General features: G+C 41.9%; 1 protein-coding gene across 1 annotated transcript; it reads right to left on the bottom strand.

Annotated features, from left to right (window-relative positions):
• Positions 1-4,107: 4,107 nt before the first annotated feature.
• On the bottom strand, positions 4,108-21,926 carry SNAPC4 (small nuclear RNA activating complex polypeptide 4; the record flags this gene model as incomplete). Its single annotated transcript, XM_082009147.1, has 22 exons — positions 4,108-4,345; positions 5,698-7,808; positions 8,488-8,515; positions 8,771-8,869; positions 9,197-9,267; positions 9,372-9,615; positions 9,834-9,923; positions 10,907-11,296; positions 12,015-12,100; positions 12,732-12,826; positions 13,551-13,645; positions 13,928-14,034; positions 14,741-14,888; positions 15,122-15,286; positions 15,547-15,619; positions 16,202-16,306; positions 17,182-17,263; positions 17,770-17,848; positions 18,693-18,818; positions 19,368-19,526; positions 20,597-20,637; positions 21,737-21,926. The coding sequence occupies 22 exons, from the start codon at positions 21,924-21,926 to the stop codon at positions 4,226-4,228; spliced, it is 4,704 nt and encodes a 1,567-aa protein (XP_081865273.1). The 3' UTR covers positions 4,108-4,225.
• Positions 21,927-22,094: the final 168 nt, after the last annotated feature.

Raw genomic sequence — 22,094 nt, 5'->3', positions numbered from 1 at the left:
CACAGCGATACACTACAGTCATACCTGAAAGAACAGCGTGGTACCAGACCAGAGGTATCAGCAGCTGCGAGGGTAGTACCAGTGCTGCAGACACATACGTCAAGGAGAGCTAGCGTGAAATTCTGAGAAAGCAGAAGTCACCAAAGCTTGACGATCTCCCTCCAACCAGATGAACATTTCCCAGATCTCACTGCAAGAGGAAAGTGAAACTATTTAGCAACAGGTCCACTAGCAATAGGCTAGAGACCCCCACTGAACAGAGAAAAATCCAGTTCTTCGTCTTTTGAGTAAGAAGCTGGCATAATTTTAATTTCTTTGCCCCTTTGTGGTCACAGTGTTCCATAACAAGTACCTTGTGAAATCCCAGCCATTAATTACTATGCTTATATTGCATATATGAGTTGACTGCAGTAGCCATTATCATTTCCAGTGGCTCAGGAAGGCTGACAGAAACCTTAAGTCACATTTTTAGTCATCTTGTTTGGGGGCAGGCAGGGTGGGAACAGAGTTCTGACCATCAGTAGATATAGAGGGGCTGGGATTTCACACACATCCTACTGCATCTCTCTCCAAGGTCATCTCAAACCTTCATTGTTTTTCTGCTCCAGCACAGAAAAAGACTCCAAACATCTTCAGCACATACTTGGTACGCATTACATTGTGTTAACTTCAATGAGCTGGATTGACATAGAACTAGTCATTACTTACCATGGAGAAAATGCTCTGCTCTGCCTGACATCAAACCAGCCGCAGAAGATTACAAGAAATACATTCCCCTGTTGATACACACTACATCCTTACCTCAGAGCTGTAAAATAAAAAAAAATATTTCCCTATTAATATAAACCATTCTGCATTACATGAACCAACCTGAGCCTGTGCAGTCAAAAGCCTCATTTCCTCTCCTGGTCTAGCAACACTCTCCTGTGTCCTGTCTGAGAAAGCTTGTCTTGGCTGCAGCCTCCCTTTATATTCTGGCTAGAGCAAAGATCATTCCAGGAGCAAAACTGGTTTGAGAAAAGGGGAAACCACTCAGCTATACTCAGACAGGAAAGGGAAGCGGGGGTGGGGTGGGGGGGAGATATAAAAAAAAGGGAAGCCAGAATGGGTGATGGGGAAGGACAAAAATGCCAATCGCGCTGCAAGTCAGCAACATGACACATGCAGTGATTTTAGACTCATTCTGGCTTTGTCTTCCAATCTGTACCACGGAATTACTATCTACGGTCCAGAAAGTTTCTTTGTGTAGTGTCAGAAAGACTAAAAAGAGTGAAGGTCACAGACATACGTCTGTCCAGCTGATTTCAGGAGACAAGCTGCAGCATTAGAAGAAAGAGGCTCTTCAAATGGTCTTTCAGCTGTTAACATCTTTATACAGGAAAGCAGGTGGCAGCAAGAACTCTCTCTTGGTTTAGAGTTCAGCTGAAAAGGATGATTTCTATAATGATGCCTCTAATTTTGGATGTCCTTAAGCTTCAAGCATAATTATGACAACTGAGTATTTCAAGGGAAAGGGAGTCAAGTCTTGGCAAAGCAAGGAACATAACCCACGATTCCCAAATTACAGGCTGTGGCTCTAACTAATTAAAAGCGCAGCACAGCAAGCAGCATTGTGATGATGTTAAGCATCAACCCTTTGACTGCCTCCCTGCCTTCCCACAGTCCTAGAACTGTAGCTGCAACAAGAACTCACTAACAGTCTGTTTTAAAAAAAAAGTCTCAAGAACATAAACGCTCCGATACCATGGCAGCATGACACATTTTCCCATTAGCTTCCCACTCTACCCTTTGTTATGCTTTCTAAGTTTCTGGAGAGTTTCTTCATGTTATCATTAGGAGCAAGGCAGAGATGCTCAGAGATTTTAAGCCTGTGCTTCTTGTTAGGCATTAAAATAGCTTTATATTAAAAAAAGATACAGTACCTCTGTTAGCTATACCCTTGCTGAAGGTAATCAGAATGTCTGCTAATTGACCAATCTAGCCTCAGGAGTTTTTGTTCAACAAAATCACATCAGTTTAACCCTGAAAAAGAACAAAGACAGCTTCTTCTTATAGTTACACAAAGTTTTTCCACAAGCAGTAAAATTACAAGGGCATCTCTTGAGTGGCATTTGCAAAGGACAACAAACATTTAGAGCACCGATCACATTTACTACCAGTGCTTCACAGTAACAGCCCTGTGGTGAACAGCACACAGAACTGTATGGCAGAACTCCTGTCACATCTGCATTTCTTGGAAAAGTGTTATCTATACTGGCTTAAGGAAAAGAAAATAGTACACTGCAAGAGAAAAGCCATTTCAAAATCATTCCTTTTGCTCCATAATGTCTTGACACCCAACTGCAGCAACATTGGTACCCAGGGTCCCCCAACTCCAGTTCTGCCTAAAGCTTAGCCTGTGCAGTGGAATGAAGCTTTCTGCAGCACTTTCCCACTAGATTTTATTAGCTTTGACTCAGCTAGCTTTGCACCTCTCTGTAAGACAGAAATTGCTGGTTTATGAATGAAGAAACAAGTCTTTGTTAAGTGATTTGCTAATGTCTGTGTGGGGCAGGCTGTGGAAGAAACAAGAAAGAATTCAAGCCTAATTTAATCCTGCAGTTTCAGCCACATGCATATTCATTTTCCACATTCTCCCTGCTTTTCACGCAGCTTGCAAACTTCATTTTTCTCATTAGCAATCACACTCATACACACATTATTAAAAGCACTATTTACCAGAAAAAAACTCACACAGAATACATCAGTAATTTTTAAGTGAGAAAAATAAAGCATCTGTATTTCAACAAATACTCCACTCATTTTGATACAAAATTAATTTGTTGCTTATTCAGCAGTATTCAGTCAGTTAGCTATCAAGCAAAACCACTGTCACAGCACTAAAAAAAACACCCAATGAACAACATCTTCTGAACATGGATAAACTTTCACATAAATAGGGGATAACACAAAAAGGAAATAAATAACCATCATTGCTGGTTTCCCCAGATCTCCAGCAATCTTCCCCCCATCATCTATGGCAGGTATTAGTTTGAAAGAGAACAGAATTGGTCTATGCCTGAAAGACTTCCCTCCAGCCATTTTGTTTTAATTGTTTGCAACTCGTCTAAAGGTGCAGATTTTGTTAGGCGATGGGAAAACCAGTCCAGCCATTTTCCTCTCTTCCCCAGGTCCATCTAGTTAGTTTGTTGGAAGTGTTAAAAGTGAATAGTGCAAAGAGTATCTCCTACTGCCATGTAAGAAGGAAGATCTCATTCAAGTGACTCCTGTAACAAAGGACAAACAACTCCTATTAGTCACGGCATTTTTATAGGGAAGCTGCCCTTTGGAATTTCTAAAACAAATTTTAAAGAAAAAACCCAAACTGTCTCATCTGGCAACTATGCAAATCAAACACCGTTCATGTTCATTTGGTCTGTTTCACCAAAAGCTTCAACAGATACTAAGACATCACACACTTGTAGCCTACAGAAGCTATCCTGTTATACATGTAGAGAAATGAAGCCATATGGGGGGAAAAAACCCCACAAAATCATTCAAAGATGAAACGTTAAAGACAAACTCCAGTGAAGTACCCACTGGTCTTAAGCCACAGCTTCCCACCAGCTTTTAATATCATTCTTCACTTCAAGACTCATGAGCCAGGCTAGAGAGAACAAATTACACAAAGAGCTGCTGCTACCTGCCCAGGATCTAGAGGATTGCCTGACAACCCCAAGCAAGGACATCTTACCACCAGCTTGCTGGAACCTGCAGCAAGGATTTACTTTGCAGCAGAAGCCAAAGTGTTTAGCATTCACACACACAAACCCTCTCTTCAGCAGCAGCTGCCCAGGCTTTCCTGTCCCACCAGTTATGACTCGCTACTAGTCTCATTTTAGCAGCCAAGCCTGCAGAGTGCTACCAACTAGGTATAATACCAGCAGGCAGTAGCATGGATCAAAAGACTGCCAAATGTTTGAACTTCATGACTTTTGTACGTAATTTTATCATGCAGACATCAGCTTTCCCTCCCCGTGAAAGTCCAAGTATTAGCCTTAGTCTATGATTAATGAGTGATTGTAGACCTCGGTGTCCTAAGGGAACAAAAGTCGAGATAATTTCAGTCCTTTCCTAGGGTCATGATTCATTGTCTAAGCTGTACCACAGACAAAATGTGTTTCAAGTTCTCTTCTCAGGCAAGGAATGTTAAGATTCACTGAGTGGCTACTAACACATTTCCCTCTCACATCCTCCTCCTTTTCCTGAAGCGGGCACTTCTCCTGATTTGAGGAGCACTGGGATCAGCCACATCGGTGCAGGAGTCCAAGACAGATTGTGCAGCAATCTCTTCAGCTCCCATGCCCTGCAACATCAGCAGAAGAGACTATCAACACCATGACAGCTGGCATAATTGCAAAAGAACACCTTCAGCCACCTTTTTATTTTAGGGAGCTCAGCAAGATTTCCAGAACGATCTTCTATTTACTTTCAAAATTAAGCATGGGACAATAACATTCTATTACCAATGTCACAGCAAGCATAAAACACTGCAAACACGAAGTTTTCACAGCAAAACTTTCATGCAACAGTGGCATTTCTTCCTGCAGAATACACTACTGCTACCAAACTAGAGCATTCCTGCTGTAGTTTCTGTCTGGGCACAACCATTTGTTAGAGAGATGCACACCTGCCACAAGTGATGCTTTAGCTTTCACTGCTGGAGCCGGACAGTGCCTCAGACAACACAGGTCAACACAAACTTTTAATTTCTCATGAAACATACCCCTACCACAAACTTTTCACCAAAAAGCACCAGGAAAAAAAAAAAAATTGGCTATAGTGTTAATAAAATGAGTAGGGGGCAACCTGGTGGAAGATGACACAGGACAGAGGCTGTCAGCAAGGTTAGCAGGCAATGAAGAATTGCTGGTGACTTTTGGACCAACTGCTCACAGTTCAAACTACACTGAAGTTGGTCCAGACCCAAAAGTCAGAGTCAGAATAGAAACTGCTAGCTTTTACGATGGGAAAGCTCTGATTTTTAGGCAGCTTTGCCATATTTCTGTAGAAACAGACATTTACCTTGTTTATTCATCTTCATTTGTGTTTTGTTTGTTTATTTTGGAGCGACAATGAATTGAAATGCAAGTTTGAGCTATACAACTTCCTGGCATGTTCTGTAAGAAACAGTGCTGGGCAGTAATGGATTTATCTTAAAAATCAGAGACTGAATTTAGGTTGACATTATGGCTTACATCAATCCATATACTCTAATAATCTCTAGTCACATAAAACAATTCAGGACAAAGACCTCAAATGGCAATAGGAGCAAACACACACAATCCTCCTGATTTTATTGGGGTTTAAAGGACACAGCCAATGAAAAACCTCAGTCCCTCGATTTTAAAAATACCAGAGTCAGTGCAGTAGATTATAAGCTGTAAGAGGAAGGGAGCTTTGACACCCACTTCTGGAAACTATCACGTCAAGTTTAACATGCTACATAAAACACAAGCTTTTACCCTTGTGAGGGCTAAGGGCTCTGAGCTGAGCTAGAGCGCTTTTCCGTTTATCAGCTGCAAAACTATGCTTATTCAAAAGGACCAAATTTCTGCTACACTTAAGAATAGTGAGGCTTTCAACCTGGATTCCAGTGGGAGCAATATTTAGCTGGCAGTAACTTTCTGCTTTTAGTCCCTGACACCTCTGTTTTACCCGATTTAGTAAATCAGCATCTTTGTCTCCAGGCTCATCACCAACTGTCCCATCCAACCGTACACCTGTTAATTCATTCTCACAACTATCTTCCTCAGACGCTTCCTTCTCACTCTGCCACTCCTCTTCATCACTCTCTTCATATTGCTTCCTGCTGGCTGACAGAGTTGTTGTCACTTTTGGAGGAGGCAGAGTTGCTAGTACGGCTGGGAGTGTAAAGGCTGCTAGGAATCTGGCTTTCAGTAGGAGGTAAGCAGGGTTATTGCCGAGTTTCTGCTGCACCAGTTCTCTGATAGCGTGCAAATCCACCCCAGTGCCCTCATCCTGATTGGCATCAGAAGGCAGAAGACATGCCGCTTGCTCTTCTAGAGCTGCTTTCTGCAGAAGTAGCTTTGAGAGGGTTTTCAAGTTGCACAGAAAAGGTGGCAAATAAGGCAACCTGGTTTGCAGTGATGGTACCTGGACACCTTGTTTCCCACTCAGCCACTCCTTCACTAGCCCCTCATCTTCAAGGGAAATCAGGCTAAAGTCAAGTAGATTCTTTTCCGCACTGGAAGTGGTTGGCTGGGGTGGACTGACAGCAGGCTGCGTAGTCGGAGGTTTGGAAGCAATAGGTCTATTTTTCAATGCTTGTGTGGCAAAGCAATCAGAGTTCCTTGGGACATTGTTATGGGGAACTGGATCTCCCGGCTGGAGCACAATCCCTGTTGTGATGATGCCTGGATTGGAAGAGGACCCATTCGTTGTAATGGAGTCATGGCTCTTTCCCAAGCTAGTGAGACTTGACACACACCGGGAATCAGGCCCTTGAGCGCTTGCAGGTAGCTGTGTTTGGGGCAGCAGCACAGCATGCAGGGTTGGTGCATCAGCTAGATGAGTGGTCTGAGCTGCAGGGGAGTCAGATGCCTTGGAGAAGCCATCTGAACATGCTGGCGTTGCAGAAGAAACACTGGATGTGGTGAATCCAGGACTCGCCGAGGTTACTGGTAAGAGAATTGTGGAATGGTTAGCTGTCTTTCCCAAAGGTACTCCTTCTGCTAACTGGGCAGTTGGTGCTTTTGCCTCTGCACTGCTGGGGTGAGGCATATTTGCTCCAGCTGGTACAGGAGGCACCCCTAAGCTAGAGACATTGCCATCGGAAGTCACAGTTGTCAGACATTGACTTCTCACAGCAGCAGCTGGCAGTCCTTGGGGAACACCCACCACAGTTTGTACAGCAGCAGGGAGCAAAGCCTGTGGCGTTACAACCCACGTGAAAGGCAATAGGCTGTTGGGAATCACATGTGAACCAGTTTGTGGAGTTACAAGAGCAGGCAAAAGACTGACTGGCCTCTGTTGCGGCCCATTACTATTCAGCTCACAGGTAACTGGTGTGGAAAGAGACAATTTGTTCGTGCCAGACTCAATGCCAACAGGCACCACTGTAATTTGATGTGGCACAAAAGCTTGGTTTTGCAACACTACTGAAGCTGAGCTACCACCTAGGACCTGACCACTGCACCCTCCCTGATTTGTGGCCTTCTCTGCTGCAGCTGGATTCATGCCTGGAAAAAGCCCTCCTTCAGGGCTGCTTTCCAAAGCTTGCTCTTTTAGTTCCTTATTGGATTGTAGTTCTGTCCCTTGTGAAGAACCAGGGCTCTCCCCACTTTCTGGCACTGATGAGGAATGATTTTCGAGCACAATAGCTGTAGAATTTGAACCTGCAACAGAAGTAAATGCTGGCAATGGAGCTGGTGCACAGTGTACTTGGCTATCTGTACAACCAACTGCTGCAGGTTTACTCCCTGCTTGTGCAGAAGGAATGACGTGCTGTGGTGGGTGCTGGATTATCAGAGGCCCCGAAACCAGCATCTGTGGGGCAACAAATACTGTCCTCTGCATAGCTTTCTTAGCCCGGGATTCTCTTAGCCGCTTCTCTCTCAGTAATTCTGAGACAGTTTTGGGCTTCTGCCTTTGCACTTGGGCTGGAAAAGCTGCCTGTGTGGCAGGACTGCTGTTCTCAAAGACAGCAGCAGAAGTCTCCCTTGCTTTTAAGGCAACAGGTCTCCTGACAGCATTCCTTGGTACACCCCGTTGGGAGTTCCTCTGAGTACAAGCTTGTGATGAATTGCCTATAGAAGAGAGGAAATAAAATTAAAAAAATGAGAAAGATTGAACAGTCTTTTGAAAACCCATTCCTTAGCTATTAAGCATCAAGTACGCTGCACAGGAAGCAACACAATTCCTGTTTGTGAGAGTTCCTACAACACTATAGTCATGATTTAATCAAGCCCCATTCTGACATCTTTCAGATAGCTCTGATGTTGCAAGCTTACCACTTGTTCAATGGTGCAATTTTCCGCAGAAATCACAGATGGGCTGGGAACGCACCTTAACACTGCACATGAGGAATCGTACTGGTCAGCACTTCACACCAGTCAGGATGACAACGAACTGGGGTTTTGGTCGGTACCAGCATGTTCCTGTGTAGGTCCTGCAGCCTATGTAGGACCCATGTAGGTTCTACAGCCTACAGCCAGCACCTTGCTGGAGAAGAGTGTAACAGCAATAGTCTACAGAACTGGTGGCCCAGTGCCACTGGTCCCCCAACCCTTCAGTATTTTTTCAAGTCCTTACCAAAGGGTAACATATTTAGCCAATAACTGAAAGATCCAAGAGCTAGCAAAAATGAGCAAAACAATGTAGTTTTGTTCCAAAAGTTCTCCTTCAGTTAAATTGGTCATTAATGTAACAATGATGAATTAAGTGAAAGTTCTTGCACATCATAAAAATAAATATTCTGGTAGGTACCTGAAGAAGTCTCCATATTTTGGGAAGCCTGCCAAAAAAATTATATTAAATTATACTTCTGAGATATCTCAAGATCATTAAAACAGCACAGATGTCAATCAAACACACATCTGCCAGTATCCCATCCAAGTGGCCACAGAGCCAGTATTTTGTTATGATTCTGAACCAAAACAAACTAGTAACACACACAAACACACAGCATCACTGGCCATACACAATGAAGAATCTCTACTTTAGTCAAGACTAAAGTGGGAAAAGCTTAGAAACAGACCACGTGCAATACCTGCTGAGGCCTTCTTGCATTAGCCCTAAGAAGCTCTGACTGCTTTAGCCTTCTCTCACGAATAATCTTCATGCAGCCATTGGTATCAATCTGAAAGAGCTGCAAGATGAGAATGTCTTTAAAATTTGACTGAGAACAAAAAATATTCTGATAGAGCCAGTGACAATACAAGATGGATGGGAGAGGCTTCACATGCAAGGTTCTGGGGATATTTTTACACTTACAGAATAAATCCTGACAGTATTAGATTTTGGATGCAGGATTTATTTAATAAACTTCATATGCAAGCCATGAGGTCAGATTAATCCAGCAATTAGATGATTAGTTTAAGGAACAAAGAGAAACCATTTATTTAAGCATCAAATACAGAAATAAAGATTACCACTGTTTGAAAGAAGATAATGCTACTAAGACAGTAAAACCCACCTGAATGAAAAGCGTGAACAGGGGAGTGCTCACAAGCCTGACCGACTTAATCTTCTCTTGAATAGAATCAGCTGGAAAAAAGTCCAACATCAAAATCAGGTGGGCATTCACTTACAAGATGTCAGCAAGTGGGGACAAAAGTAAGAGAGTACTATCCTTGATGGGTCATCACTACCTTTTGTCTGATGAAAAGCCATCTTCCCAGTTTGCAAGGTGCAAGGGAGTAGTACATTGCCCACCCAAGGTGTCACTGCCATTAGAAGCTTTCTGTCAAGGGTCATTCTTCTCAAACGCTCTCTCTCTTGGCGATAAGTTTTCTCTGTGATGTTCTGCAGCCCCTGAAGCTTCTGGCCAACAGCAGTACGAACTCCAGGTATTTTTGTCAAAATGGTGGCAGAAGGTTTTAGTATCTTTGATTGCTGTGCATGAACAAATACATAATTAGAGCTCCAATTAGGAAGGTTCTACCATAATTAGTCCCAGGACAAACTATTCACGGGGCAGTTAAAAAAAAAATTATGAGCTTTTCCTCTTGGGACTACACAGCAAGAAGATATGTGATTCTATCAAAAAAAAAAAATTCCCACCAAATGCAGCCTGGCGTCACAAGAGCAGACAAGACGGAAGAGGCACTTACAAGTTTCCTCTGAAAGCACGTGTTATTTCTTAATACTCTTCTCACATTCTCCAGGGTAACCTGTAGCACTTGCTTTCCACATCTGGAAGCCTTCATATGAAAGCATAAAAGAAAAGATAAAAGGGAAAGTATCTCACAGAAAATTACTTGCGCTGACTATACACTGAAAGTACAAAAGTTTTCAGCATCCCTGCTGTTACCTTACCTTTTAGTCCTTGTGCATTATGGCAATACCAAACCTCTACTCTGTATAAGCCTTTGTGTCAAGTATCTACAAAAACCCATGCTGAGGGCCAAAATTTATTGGATGATTCCCTTCACATTTTTTTGGCTTAACAGTACAAGGGAAGGAACAGGAACAGGTTTGGAAAAGCCACTGACTCTTCCCTAAACTTCTACTAGTAAAATAACGCTGTATCTGCATCAAAATTAAAGCACTTGCAACCCTTGCATACCATAACCCCCAGAACACACCACTTCTGTAACCAACAAACTTGCCATTGGTGCAACTGGCCCTGCACTCTAGGGCACACGTGCAATTCTTAGCACAAAAGTCAGAATGTTTTTGCTTACATGAACTTAAACAGCAATTTTGACATTTAATATTTTGCTAAAGAGTATTTTTCTACAAAAATGTGGTAGGATTCAGTGTCTGATCGGGGTGAAAATCCAACTCAGAATCAGATACAGATGTATAAGTAACTTAATTATTCCAAACTCTAAGCCTATGTGCCCTAGTCATCAGGGTAGAGACAGCACAATTCACTGGACAATTCTGCTTTATGAAGATCTAAAAAAAAAGTTTTGTTTCTATGACACTACGTGTAGGAAAGATTTATTATTTTCTAGGCAATGAATGGGGAGGTGGTGCTAGACACTCCTGTTTAATCCCACAGTTCAGTTTCCAACAGCACCCCCCAATGGTATAGTGAGAAAGCAGCCAACAGAGGCGCAGAAAAGATTTTTACCATCTACTCATCACATCTCTCTCTACTGCAGCAACTGCACTTCCCAGTTATTTCTGATCTAAACTCCAACCCCATCAAGAACAGACTGAGAATCCCAGGATTCACCTTGTTCATTACTTCTACTGGATTCTTCACAACGACGTCCGTTGAATGTGGACGTGCAATGCCCCTCAGGAGGGTGTTCAACTCTGATTTATTGGCAACTCTGTCCTTGTCTCCATCACACATTGCACTTGGAACTTCATTGCTACCGGTCTTTGCATCAGCACTCACAGGCGAGAAAAGAGATGGAGTTTGGTATCTTCCTTTGTTTGACTCCTGTGTATTTGTGCGTGTTGGAATCCACAAATCAATGCTGGGGAATGCACACTCCTCCTCGCTTGTCATCTCCTCGTCTGAACTGTCTGCTAAGTCCAGTTCTATGTCTTCACTGCTACTCTCTGAAGAGCTGGAACTCTCTTGCACATGTCGGCGTTTTGCTGGCCTAGATCTTTTCTTCTCAGTCAAAAAAAGCACCGACAAGTTTTAGCCAGTTTTCACCCTTGACTTGCAAATCTCTCAAATCAGTAAGTTAAAAAGTTTCATGGGACAGTACCCTATCAGTACAGTGTTTCCAAATGCACAGTTCTACTTTACTTCTGCTAACATTAACTAAATCCAGTACAACTGACAGTTGCCTTTAGACACAGATTTTTATTGGTTTAGATTCTTGTATGTAAAGAAAAAGCTACAGATAAAGAAAAGTTTGTGTTAAGAACTGGTGCACATGGAAGTACAAACCAAATATAGTTGCCCCATCTCAACACATTCGTGTTTCCATGAACCCGTCCCTAGGGCAGGTGCTTTGCCACTGAAAACAAGACTATCTTTAACATGGTCTTAAGCAGTCAGAATTTCTGGAGCACCTGGTACCAAAACTGGCAACTCCTGTGGTACATACATGAAAACCTAGGTATATCACATCCTTACAGGCACTTCAAGGCAATGAAAAAGTTCTGGATAATATACAAATACATAGCAAATTAACACCAGACCTTCAGAACAGTGACTGCTTTAACATATCAAAGAATTAGATCGTGAATATCCATGACAAAATCTTGATTCTGCAAAATCAATGTCAATTTTTGTATTGATTTCACAGGATTTTGCTTTCAGTTTAGAGAATCTTAATTAACGAGATGGGACTGTGACATAGCAGAATTTTGTACAATACCTTAGACCCAATCATGAGTTTCCACTTGCTTAAACATTGGGATCCAGTCCGATGTGGCAATTCAGAAGCTATTTTACTCCAGTGACCTAAAAAGGATGCAGAGTAGAGCATACCTATTAAAACAACAAACTGAGCAACAGGTCTTTTCAGTGCAGAACATTATACACATTATATATTTCCTTGTACAAGACACAGAGTTACTATATGAATGAACCCCAAGACCTTAATACTCTTTGTGTTCTTTGATCAGACTTTGCACTACTATACACTTGGCTAAAGTTAGAAACTACAACAAATGAATCGGTAACGAAAACCTTAGCAGAACTACACACTCCCTTGCAGCAGTAAGAGAGTGCTTAGAAGAAACGTTAAACTGAATGCTGAAAAGCTTCTATTTGTTACGGAAAGCTGTCTTAGAGAAAATAAGACAACTCTTTCACAGGCTCTTTAGAGGGGAACTCACCCCTCTAAACTGCCATAGCTCTGACACCTTGCTAACGCAGCTATAGAACTCTTTTTACTACACAACCCCTCAATAACTGAATTTCCATGAACAGACTACACAATATAAGGAAGGTTGCAATCATCAGTACAAAGCAGAGCTTGCTAGTATCAGCTGCAGGCCTTAAAATAAAAGACAAGAAAATGTAAATGATAAATTCCTTAATAATATTTACTTCTCTAAGCTTTTAAAGATTAAGCCACAGAAACACTTACCAAGGCCATGCTTTTGAACTAGTTCAATTAGCTGCTCCTCTTCCTCTAAATTCCACTTGCCTTTCTTTACATCACAGTGCAATGCTTTTAAGTACCTTCAAAATGAAAGCATTAAAGTAAGAACATTCAATCCTGCTTGTACAGTTCCAAACATCACTGCACACTCTGAGGCTGAACAAAACCACTACTCCTTATCAGATCTTTCCTTTTTCTAAGGGGTCTCATCCCTACTCCCACAGCTACAATCTCTTTGCTCTCAAAAATACCAGGCCACATGATTAAGAGTTACAACAAGCAGCTGTAAAACAGGTCACTGAAATTAGGACATACTGTACTCTGAGACTCCTGAAGTTGGGTCCAAGGCTGAAAATTGCTCAGTACCTCTCATTATTGGTGTTCAGTTACGGGAAGTCATTGACTAGATAATTTTCACAGATATACAGACAATACATGGATGACAACCTTCCCTCCCTACGTTCACTCGTTCAAGTTTAAGGACCCCTTTGCTTTATTTTGAACAGCATGCTTCCCAACTTCTGCTGACCCACAGTAAACTACACAGAAAGTAGCACACCACAGGCAACAATGCACTGTTTTCTCTCTGTAAAACTCAAGTTCAACTGTTTGACTTCTGTAACTACAAATGCAGGGTTATGTGGAGACAATGTTAGAGACTATATTTAGACCATAATAACTTTTTACAAAACAGTCCTTAAGGTGACATTGGTATAAGCAAATCAAACATATTTGTAAAATAAGTTGCATCTTGGATCCGTGTAATAAACTTGAAAGCACAGTTGCTACATTAAGCATACTTACCGATCTCTGCACTGAGCATCGCTCCTCCCTGGCACTTCTGTCCGAATTTTATACCAGTCACGCTCTCCATACTTCTTAACTGCAGCCAACAGCATCTATGTTAATCAGACAAACAGTCGAAATTCTCATCAGTAATAATCCTAATAGGCCTGAGACAGAAGCAGTTGTAGCTGTTTCCACTGTGTTGTAATTCTCTGAACAGAAGTGTTTTTGAGCTTCTAAGCCCTCTTGATTTGTAAACTGCCTGCCTTGGTCCATTTTACATTCCTTTGTGACACTGTTAAAGCTCAGATGTATAAAGCCATGCAACATCTCAACAGCCTAACCTTCCCACTTTTTGCAACCTGCAATTCTAGGAATCAGAGAATGGAGCTTACAGCATCCTCCTCCGGTGTCCAGGGTCCTTTCTTCAAACTGGGGTCCACGCTCTTTGTCCATCGGTAAATCAGCTGAGCAGAATCTCTTCCTTCCATGTAATAAGCAACTACAAATGCAAAGGTGCATTTTAAAGTCTGTTGCAAACAGTTTTACTTCATTTACTTACATTGTAACTGCAATATTTTCAAACAGTGGATGGCCATAGGAAACATTTAAATCTCAGCTTAAATACTTAAACAATAGTACAGAACAAGAATTGAAAGAGCATGGCATACACAAAATGTTACTATTTATAATGGCATAATCCATACAACACGCACGATGACCCAACAATCCATCCTGCCCTGCAACAACAGAGAACTACTAGGAAAGGTTTCAGCTCCAATATATATATCTGACATGTTCAAGACACCAGGTGTTAATACTCATAGGCTTGAATTTAGCACCCCAGATACTTGGTTACTATTCTCTAACTCTACTCCTCATTAGTCACATTGCCTCCCACACTTCGAAGGAACAGAAGCAGTAGTACTGTCCCCCTAGAAAAGGCTTCTGGGCACAGCACTGAAAACTGCTAAAACACCTAACCATGAATGAATATTGGCTTTCTAGGGAAGAACTCTGATGATTTTGCTACAAAAAACAAAGCTCACATAAGCATCAATACTTGTTAATAACTCTCAGCCAGTTTCAAACAAATCTCCATGATGGATAAAGGTTCCAAGAGATACTAAGTTATTGCCAATATAATGAAACTTCCAGGTAAAAATTTACAGCTGAATGGAAGGCATTTCCACTTGTAGGTCACTTACTCTTCTTGTATGGGATATGACTTCCTACTCTCATCTCTTGAACAAGTTCTAAAAGCATCTGATCTTCACCTTTGGTCCATTCTTTCCTTTTCAAATCTTTGTTATAGATTTGATACTTCTGCAAGCACTGGAAAGGTGTCCTGTTTGTCTTAACACAATGAAAAGAGATACACAGATAACTGGTTATTTATGAGGACAAAAAGTAAGAGCGAAAGGCTAAAGTACCAAACTTTTTTAGTACTGTTCTTGTTTTCTTCTCAGAAAAACATTAATTAACAATGAATTAACATTAATATTGTTTTCTAAAAATTGACAGGAGGCACAGTTAAATCAGAATTAACTGACTTGTCACCTCTTGTTTCTGAGCTCAGAAGACCTTACCCCCAATTCCTGGGCTATAGTCTGCCAGTCCAGATAACCGTGTTTAGCAGCTACTGTCTTTAGCCTCTCTATTTCCTCCTCAGTCCATTCCTTTTTGTTGATGCTTGGATGCTCACAATTTTGCCAGAACTTCCTCAGTTCTTCTGAACTACGTTGTCCCTCAAACTAAAACAAACAGCAAAAAAAAAATCTGTTTTGACTTGTAGCTGGGACAGGAACACCAATACAAGGAATACATTTTGCATTCCAGAGATGTCTTATTGCTAAGTTTTCCAGAATTAAATCATCAAATTTAACAAGCTGAAGTCAGTCAACTGAGAAACGCATGATGGGAACAGTGGATGCAGATTAGACCAGGGCAGCTAATTCTCAAGAGAAGGAACACAGACATCAGAAGTAATACAACAGCTGATCTCCCAACTTACATGGATGTTTGAAATTTTCTCCCAGTCATGCTCATCGAATCTGTTTCCTAACAATTCGCTTTCTGGGAGTTGGCTAAAGAAGGTTGTACAAAAAGAGAAAGAACGAACACATTAAATGGTTAATTAAACAGTCACTTTGTCTTCTTGCTCTTATTCCTCCCACCTGTTACTGGTTTCCACAATAACTGAACACTTACTATCTCAAAGCATCAGGCTCTTTAACATAACAACTTTGCCCAAAACAATGTTTCTTCTTGAAAAAACAGCCCCCCACAACATGATGCTGGTTTAGCAGGAGAAATGATTAATGCAATATCAAAATACATTGCTCTGGGTATGTTAATGAGCAAAAGCTCAGAACTGAGCTCTCTGCTTCCTTGATGCTAAATCAGGAACTATTTAAAACAGCACCTCTATATTGGGTATAGGTACTACATTTGCGTATCAAAACCCAAACCACAATTCTTAGTAAAGAACTGTGGAGATGACAGCTCTACAGAGTTTGAACAGCACTTAATTTTTTGCAAGCCAACACAAATAAAGCTTTCTCCAAATGTCGTATGTAGAAGTACTGGAGAAAGGAAGTAATTTTAAGAGGTAAACTCCAAAAACAGACTTTAATTTTCACTAAAAATATAAAATGAAGACTTCTCACTTAATTGCCTCTATTTCTTGCTCCACTTCTTTGATTTGCTTTTCCAAGATCTGTTTCTCCATTTCAGTCTTGACTTTTTCCAATTTCTGATTCCAATAACTCATCCTGTTCAAAGACATTTTTATCATTACTTAGTATGACTAGATGGGAATGAGGTCAATGGCATCAGAAGACATACGGCAAAGATGATTTCCCCATCAGTATCATTCTTTCTTTCAAGTATATTTCCACATTACACAAAACTGTTGTTCTTCTACGTTTTCCCTCATGGCATACTCATTGTCCTATTTTTGCCCCTTCAATGCAAATCATTGACCCAGAACAGGTCTCAGATTAATAATTTTGAGATGCAAAGAGAACCAATGGTTGCTGCAACAGCAACAAAGACAGACTGTACCAGCTCCAGGCACAGAAATCTCTCACTAGACACACCATTATGACTCGCTACATATCACAGTTTCAGCTTCAAGCCCTGTAGACTATTTTAAGTTATACCACTGTGTCAATGGGAAGAAATAGATGTCTATAAAATGCCACAAAAAAAACCCTCTCCACCTCCAAATACCTGCAAAACAATAATCAAGCTGTACTGTTGGACTGTATATATGTACAATCCAAATGCTGTAACCTTTTGCTTATGGTCAGAACATTGCAGTCCAAGACCCTTTGGTACCATGTGGACACATAGAGAATATACATGTCAACAAAGAAGAAAAGATGCTGCTACCTACAACAGTGTCATCCTCCACACTGTGCCCATGGGACAGGGGAGTTCGAGTACCACTGCTATAATTCATAGAGTGGCTCTCCCAGGCCCCATCCCAGTCAAAGTCTCTCTGCTGTGCTTTGTGTTTGCGATTCGGTAAGATCAGTTAATGCAAGAACTTGCTGAAAGAAGGTGGAATCTCCACATACATCCTCGCCTTCCTTCATATATAATGTTCTCAACAGGAGAAAGAAGATTTTCGTGCAGTACTTACTTCAGTAACTTTGGCTGAAGCAGGCGCTGCAAGCGGTCACTTACTACTGATTTCTGCAATAATGTCTTCTCTCTGCTTTTCCCTAAACCAAACAATGTAATCAAGCACACAGACATTAGTGCGAAACCACTGCCAAGAAAAAGAGAGATCCACCGCTTTCAATACCCCTGTTAAAGTATCCCCCACCTAATGACTAAAGTAATGTCTGACTTGGGCAAGTCGCAGCCTCTTGCTCAGTTTTAGTTCCAAAGAGACCTCAATAAAGATCATCACCCAGGTGTCTTTAACCATCTAGAACTGTAAGTGTCCCTTGAACTTCTGTCATCTGAACACTACGCTTGCACGATCTCATTTGGTTTTGGAGTGCTCACAGGAGGTGATGCATCAAAACAAATGTAAATGGAAGAACGGAGTCATTAATCACTCACTGAAACACTTTACAGAGCATCCCATTTACTCTTGACTTTTTTTTGTGGAGTCAAGTATGAAATATCAGAAGTGTTGACTTTTAACTGCAAATGGGGGAACTAACAATATATCTATTTGTTATAGCTCTTAAGGAACACTGAAGAGCACAGAGTTACTTACATTTTGTTGAAAGCAGCTGTTCAAAGGATTTTATACCCTGAGCTGCCTTTTCCTTGGCATCTTCATTCGAAGGAGGGCCCTAATGAAGATTAGAAGGCATAGATACATTGAAAGATACACAGAAAAATTGCCCTTTCTTCTTAGAACTCTAGCATGAACTGCTACAAAAAAGACTGGTAACTCAAACTTGTGCAAACTGTCACATTCAAACTGCTAAGTTACCTTTTTAGCACTAGCTCACAGATACATCAGAAGACAGAAAAAAACAAATACTTGAAGCAAGTAAGTTTTTCTATGGTTACACAGTACATTCTCATCTTGGAGCCAGGCCTGCTCACATTATCTGACACTTGGCTGAAGAAGCATTTTGAACATGGGGACACATATTACACGTGTTTGTACCTACTTAAGATGCACTACCAATTTGGGTAGGATTTAACAGAAAAATTACCAGTCATTGCTTGAATATTAGTATATGCATGATGACTGCTGACAACTTAGCTACAACAGAAAGTCAAGATCTCCTTTTGCTAGCAACCCTTTAAAAACACATGAAAAAAGTACTGATGTTTGCCTCAGAAAACTCAAAGACAGCCAGATTTCAACAGCCATTTTAAACAACAGCATGGCATTAGATTGTGGAAATGAAGTCTAACAATCAAAGTTAGTGTTGAAAACAAGAATGTTCATGTGCCCCACAGCTGGAATGCCACTCCTCAGAACTCACTTTCAGATATCACAGCCAGACATGGGTTGAATAAACATTTCCAAAAGAGGGTAAGCAACAAGTGAGGAAAAAAGGTTTCAAATCGAGGAGTGACATTCAGTTACACAGCTGAAATGTAACACAGTTTTAACACAGTTGCAATTTAAATCTATCATTGAAAGACAAATCAGTATGTAACCTAGTTATATTTACTTACAATTCCCGTTGTTTTATCCTTAAAGTATGGCTTCATAAAATGACCCAAAAATATATTTGCTGGTAGATTTCTACCATCTCCTGCCTTTGCTATTTTTGGACCACCAAGCTCGCACATTATTTCCTTCTGCAATACAAGAATTAAACACTATCAGTGTCTCCTTCAAGTTCCTAATTTCAGACAGCAGTGACTGAGCCATCACAAACATCCCAGGCATGGTTCAAATTTGCAGCACCAGACTGTAAATCAGTGTATCTGTTAAAGACAGGATTTGGAACTTCCTAAGTTTGTACACTACACTGCAGATGATTAAAAAAAAAGCTAACTTGCTACAACAAGCTAAAATATAACATAATATATAAAATACCCTAGTGGTAGCATTTTTGGTGATAAGCAAGCATGGAAACATCATTTGAATTAAGCCACTGAAAGGCCAGTCAAGTGACATTGGTTTGAACAGTCACGAAGAAAACTAACTTGGTTCCTGGCCAAGCAAGCTGAGCACTGCGCCAGCATATGAATAAGGGAATATGACTGCTGCAGCTGATTCCACTAGTACCTGTGATGGATTAGGAATGTCCTGGAAAGTTTTCTTGGGCTTGATGGGCAGGGGAAGATGGCAAATGGCAACCCAGAAAAGCACAGGAATGAACATTTTACTCCTGTTTCTCTCACCTGCTGCTCTTTGTTTTGTGCAATAAGAAGCTCAACTTCCTCAATCTTTTCCTGGATAACTTCCTGGTACACATGGTTCATCTCCAGACATGTTTCTGGATCCTGTGGCAGACTACTTTCAATATCATCATCGCTACTGTCATCTTCTCTTTCCATTTCCTTGAAGCAAATAAGGCATTTAAGGAGGGTGAAGGGAAAGGGAGAAAAATGCTTGCTTTAAAAGCAGCACTTAATGTAACATAATTATTTTTGTAACTCAATACTTCTATTATCTTACAAAACCGATTTTCAAAAGAATTGGATACACAGAACTGTTTGTGTCTTCCTGGCAGTTGCTCTGAACGCTTCCAGAGGCTGAGTTCACAGCCTTGCCTAGCTCCCCTTTGCCCTGTTCATTAATTCAGCCTGCTTCCATTTGAACCAAAGTCTGACTCCAAACCTTGCCAACACCTGGTCTTGTGCCATCAACTGCAAAATTGTAAGTAAACTGCAAAACAGCAGTACTTTACACTGGAGCTCTCCTACCTGCTAAATCAGTACTTCTGAACCACCCCTTCCAAGTTCCACCTAATCTGTGCTTCTACTAAAGCAATTTTTCCCTTACATGATTTATCACCACATGCTTGGGACACAAAGCAGGGCTGACTGTTTCATGAAAGTGCTCTGCACCAGTCCAATCCGCACTGCAGATTTTCCTTCACAAACTACCTTCTACTTTCCTGTGCTGTACAGGTGTTAAGATATTTCTCTGCTAAGTGTTTTTATATGAAGTCTGAGAAAATATTATCTTTAAATCAACACCAAAGGTAAATAGATTTGTAAAAAGTCTTAGCAGTAATTTCCCCCTCATATACAAACCCAGTATTCTTCAGGTAAAAAGTAAAAAAGTAAAAGATTTCTTGATCACAAGCTGATTTCTTTCTCATGGGCAATTGCTCTGCAACCTCCCCAGAAGCTGGTGTGTTTCCTGTGACAGAGATCAGCAAGCACTAGAGCAGTGCGGCCTCCGATCCCTGTCATTTGTTTTCACATGAAAAAGTCTCTCTATTACACGTGAGTAACAAAGTCCTGGGCAGGAATAACTAAACCTCCAGGTCTATTATTAATCCTTCCCAAGCTGTGGAGTCAAGCCAGCTGCCGAGATTTCCCCAGAACAGAGTGAAATTCCCCTTCCCCCTGCTCCCTTCGATAGGCAAATGGAAAGATATGCTTAAAGAGAAAATAGTTACCATTTCAGCATGAGAATCTGAATCATCATCTTCACCATCATCTGTTAGACAACAAAAATACAAAAATACTGACTGCAGCAGACTAAAAAATGGAAAGCTTCAAAAACAAAGACTTTTCGATTAAAGCATACAGAACAAGGCACCACACAGCATCTCAGACATGATCATCAGACTTTTTGGATACTGCCAATATTATCAAGTAAAAATCGTATTTATTTATACTCCACGTATGTACTTTTTGGTTCCAGAGTAGGAAAAAAGAGCAAGTTCTGATAACTATAGTAACAATTGGACTATAGTAACGGTTGGACTTGATCTTGAAGGTCCTTTCCAACCTTAGTGATTCTGTGATAATCAGGCTGAATCTTGGTCCTACACATCACAGTAGAATAAAGGCTCCAGAGTATGCAGCCAAGTGAACATTCCAACCCAATAAAATCCATAAACTTTGTAAGCCCCTAACAGCTCCTCCACACTCTTCAGCAATATTTGGTTTTGCATTCAGTGTGGCTGCAGAGTTTTTACATACATTATTTGGCCTTGCATGATCAAAACATAGGTGGATGAAGCGACTGTGATAGCCACCAGAAACATAGCTACCCGAACTATTACCATCCCCTCTCTGCTTTGAAAAAATAATTTTAGGAGGCACAGGCAGGCTGTGAAATGGAGGGGCTCACACAGTAGAGTTTGCATTGTCCATTCAGATGGCGTGGAAATGGCTGGGACTGAACTATGGACAGTATTTGGTGGGCTGTTGCGTTTCATGAGTCAGCTCATTACCACCTGCCCTGACTAGAAACCTCCATCGAGAGGTGTGACGGCTCCGTCAACTTTCCTCGCTAGCCTGCCACGGTTTTCATCATAAAAACACGCAAAACAGCGGTGCAAGAGGCTTTTCCTGCAAGGAGGCTTGCTAAAGGAAAGCCTCGAGCAGTTCTCCAGAATTCGTTCCCAGCACCGTCTGTGCACAGCGCCCAGCAGAAATGGTGGGGTTAACACAAAAACAAGCCTCTGTCCCGTCACGCCAGACACGCGTCTCGAGCCACGGCAGTAACTCAACATAGGAGCAAAAGCACCGGGTGGGGGAGTGGTGGGGGGGTGGTGTTGGAGAGGGGCGAGCCCCGCGCCCCGCCGTACCCGTGCCGGAGCTGAGGCTCGAGTCAGCCACCTCGATGCCGGACCCGCCGGGCTCCAGGCTCCGCTCCAGCTCCTCGATCTCCCGCCTGATCTTCTCCCGCTCCGCGTTCAAGTCGAGGGCCGCAGGGGACAGCGCGGCCTCAGCGCTGGGGACACGGCGGGCCCCGGCCGGGCCCGGCCAGCGGGACATGGCGGCGCCGCAGGCTCCCGGGCCTGGGCCGCACCGCCTTGCCGGGGGGCCGCCTCCCTCTCCCTCGGCCCAATCGCTGCTGAGCGCCTCGGTCAGCTGAACCCCTCCGCAAGTGACGCTGCCCGGCCAATCGAGCACGCCGCCGAAGCCTCAGCGGGGCGGGACCGG

This window comes from Phaethon aethereus (assembly GCF_964289735.1).
Source record: "Phaethon aethereus genome assembly, chromosome: 20".
Classification (NCBI taxonomy): Eukaryota; Metazoa; Chordata; class Aves; order Phaethontiformes; family Phaethontidae; genus Phaethon; species Phaethon aethereus.
Note: the sequence above shows the minus strand (reverse complement) of the source record. Positions and strands in the feature narration are given on the sequence as shown.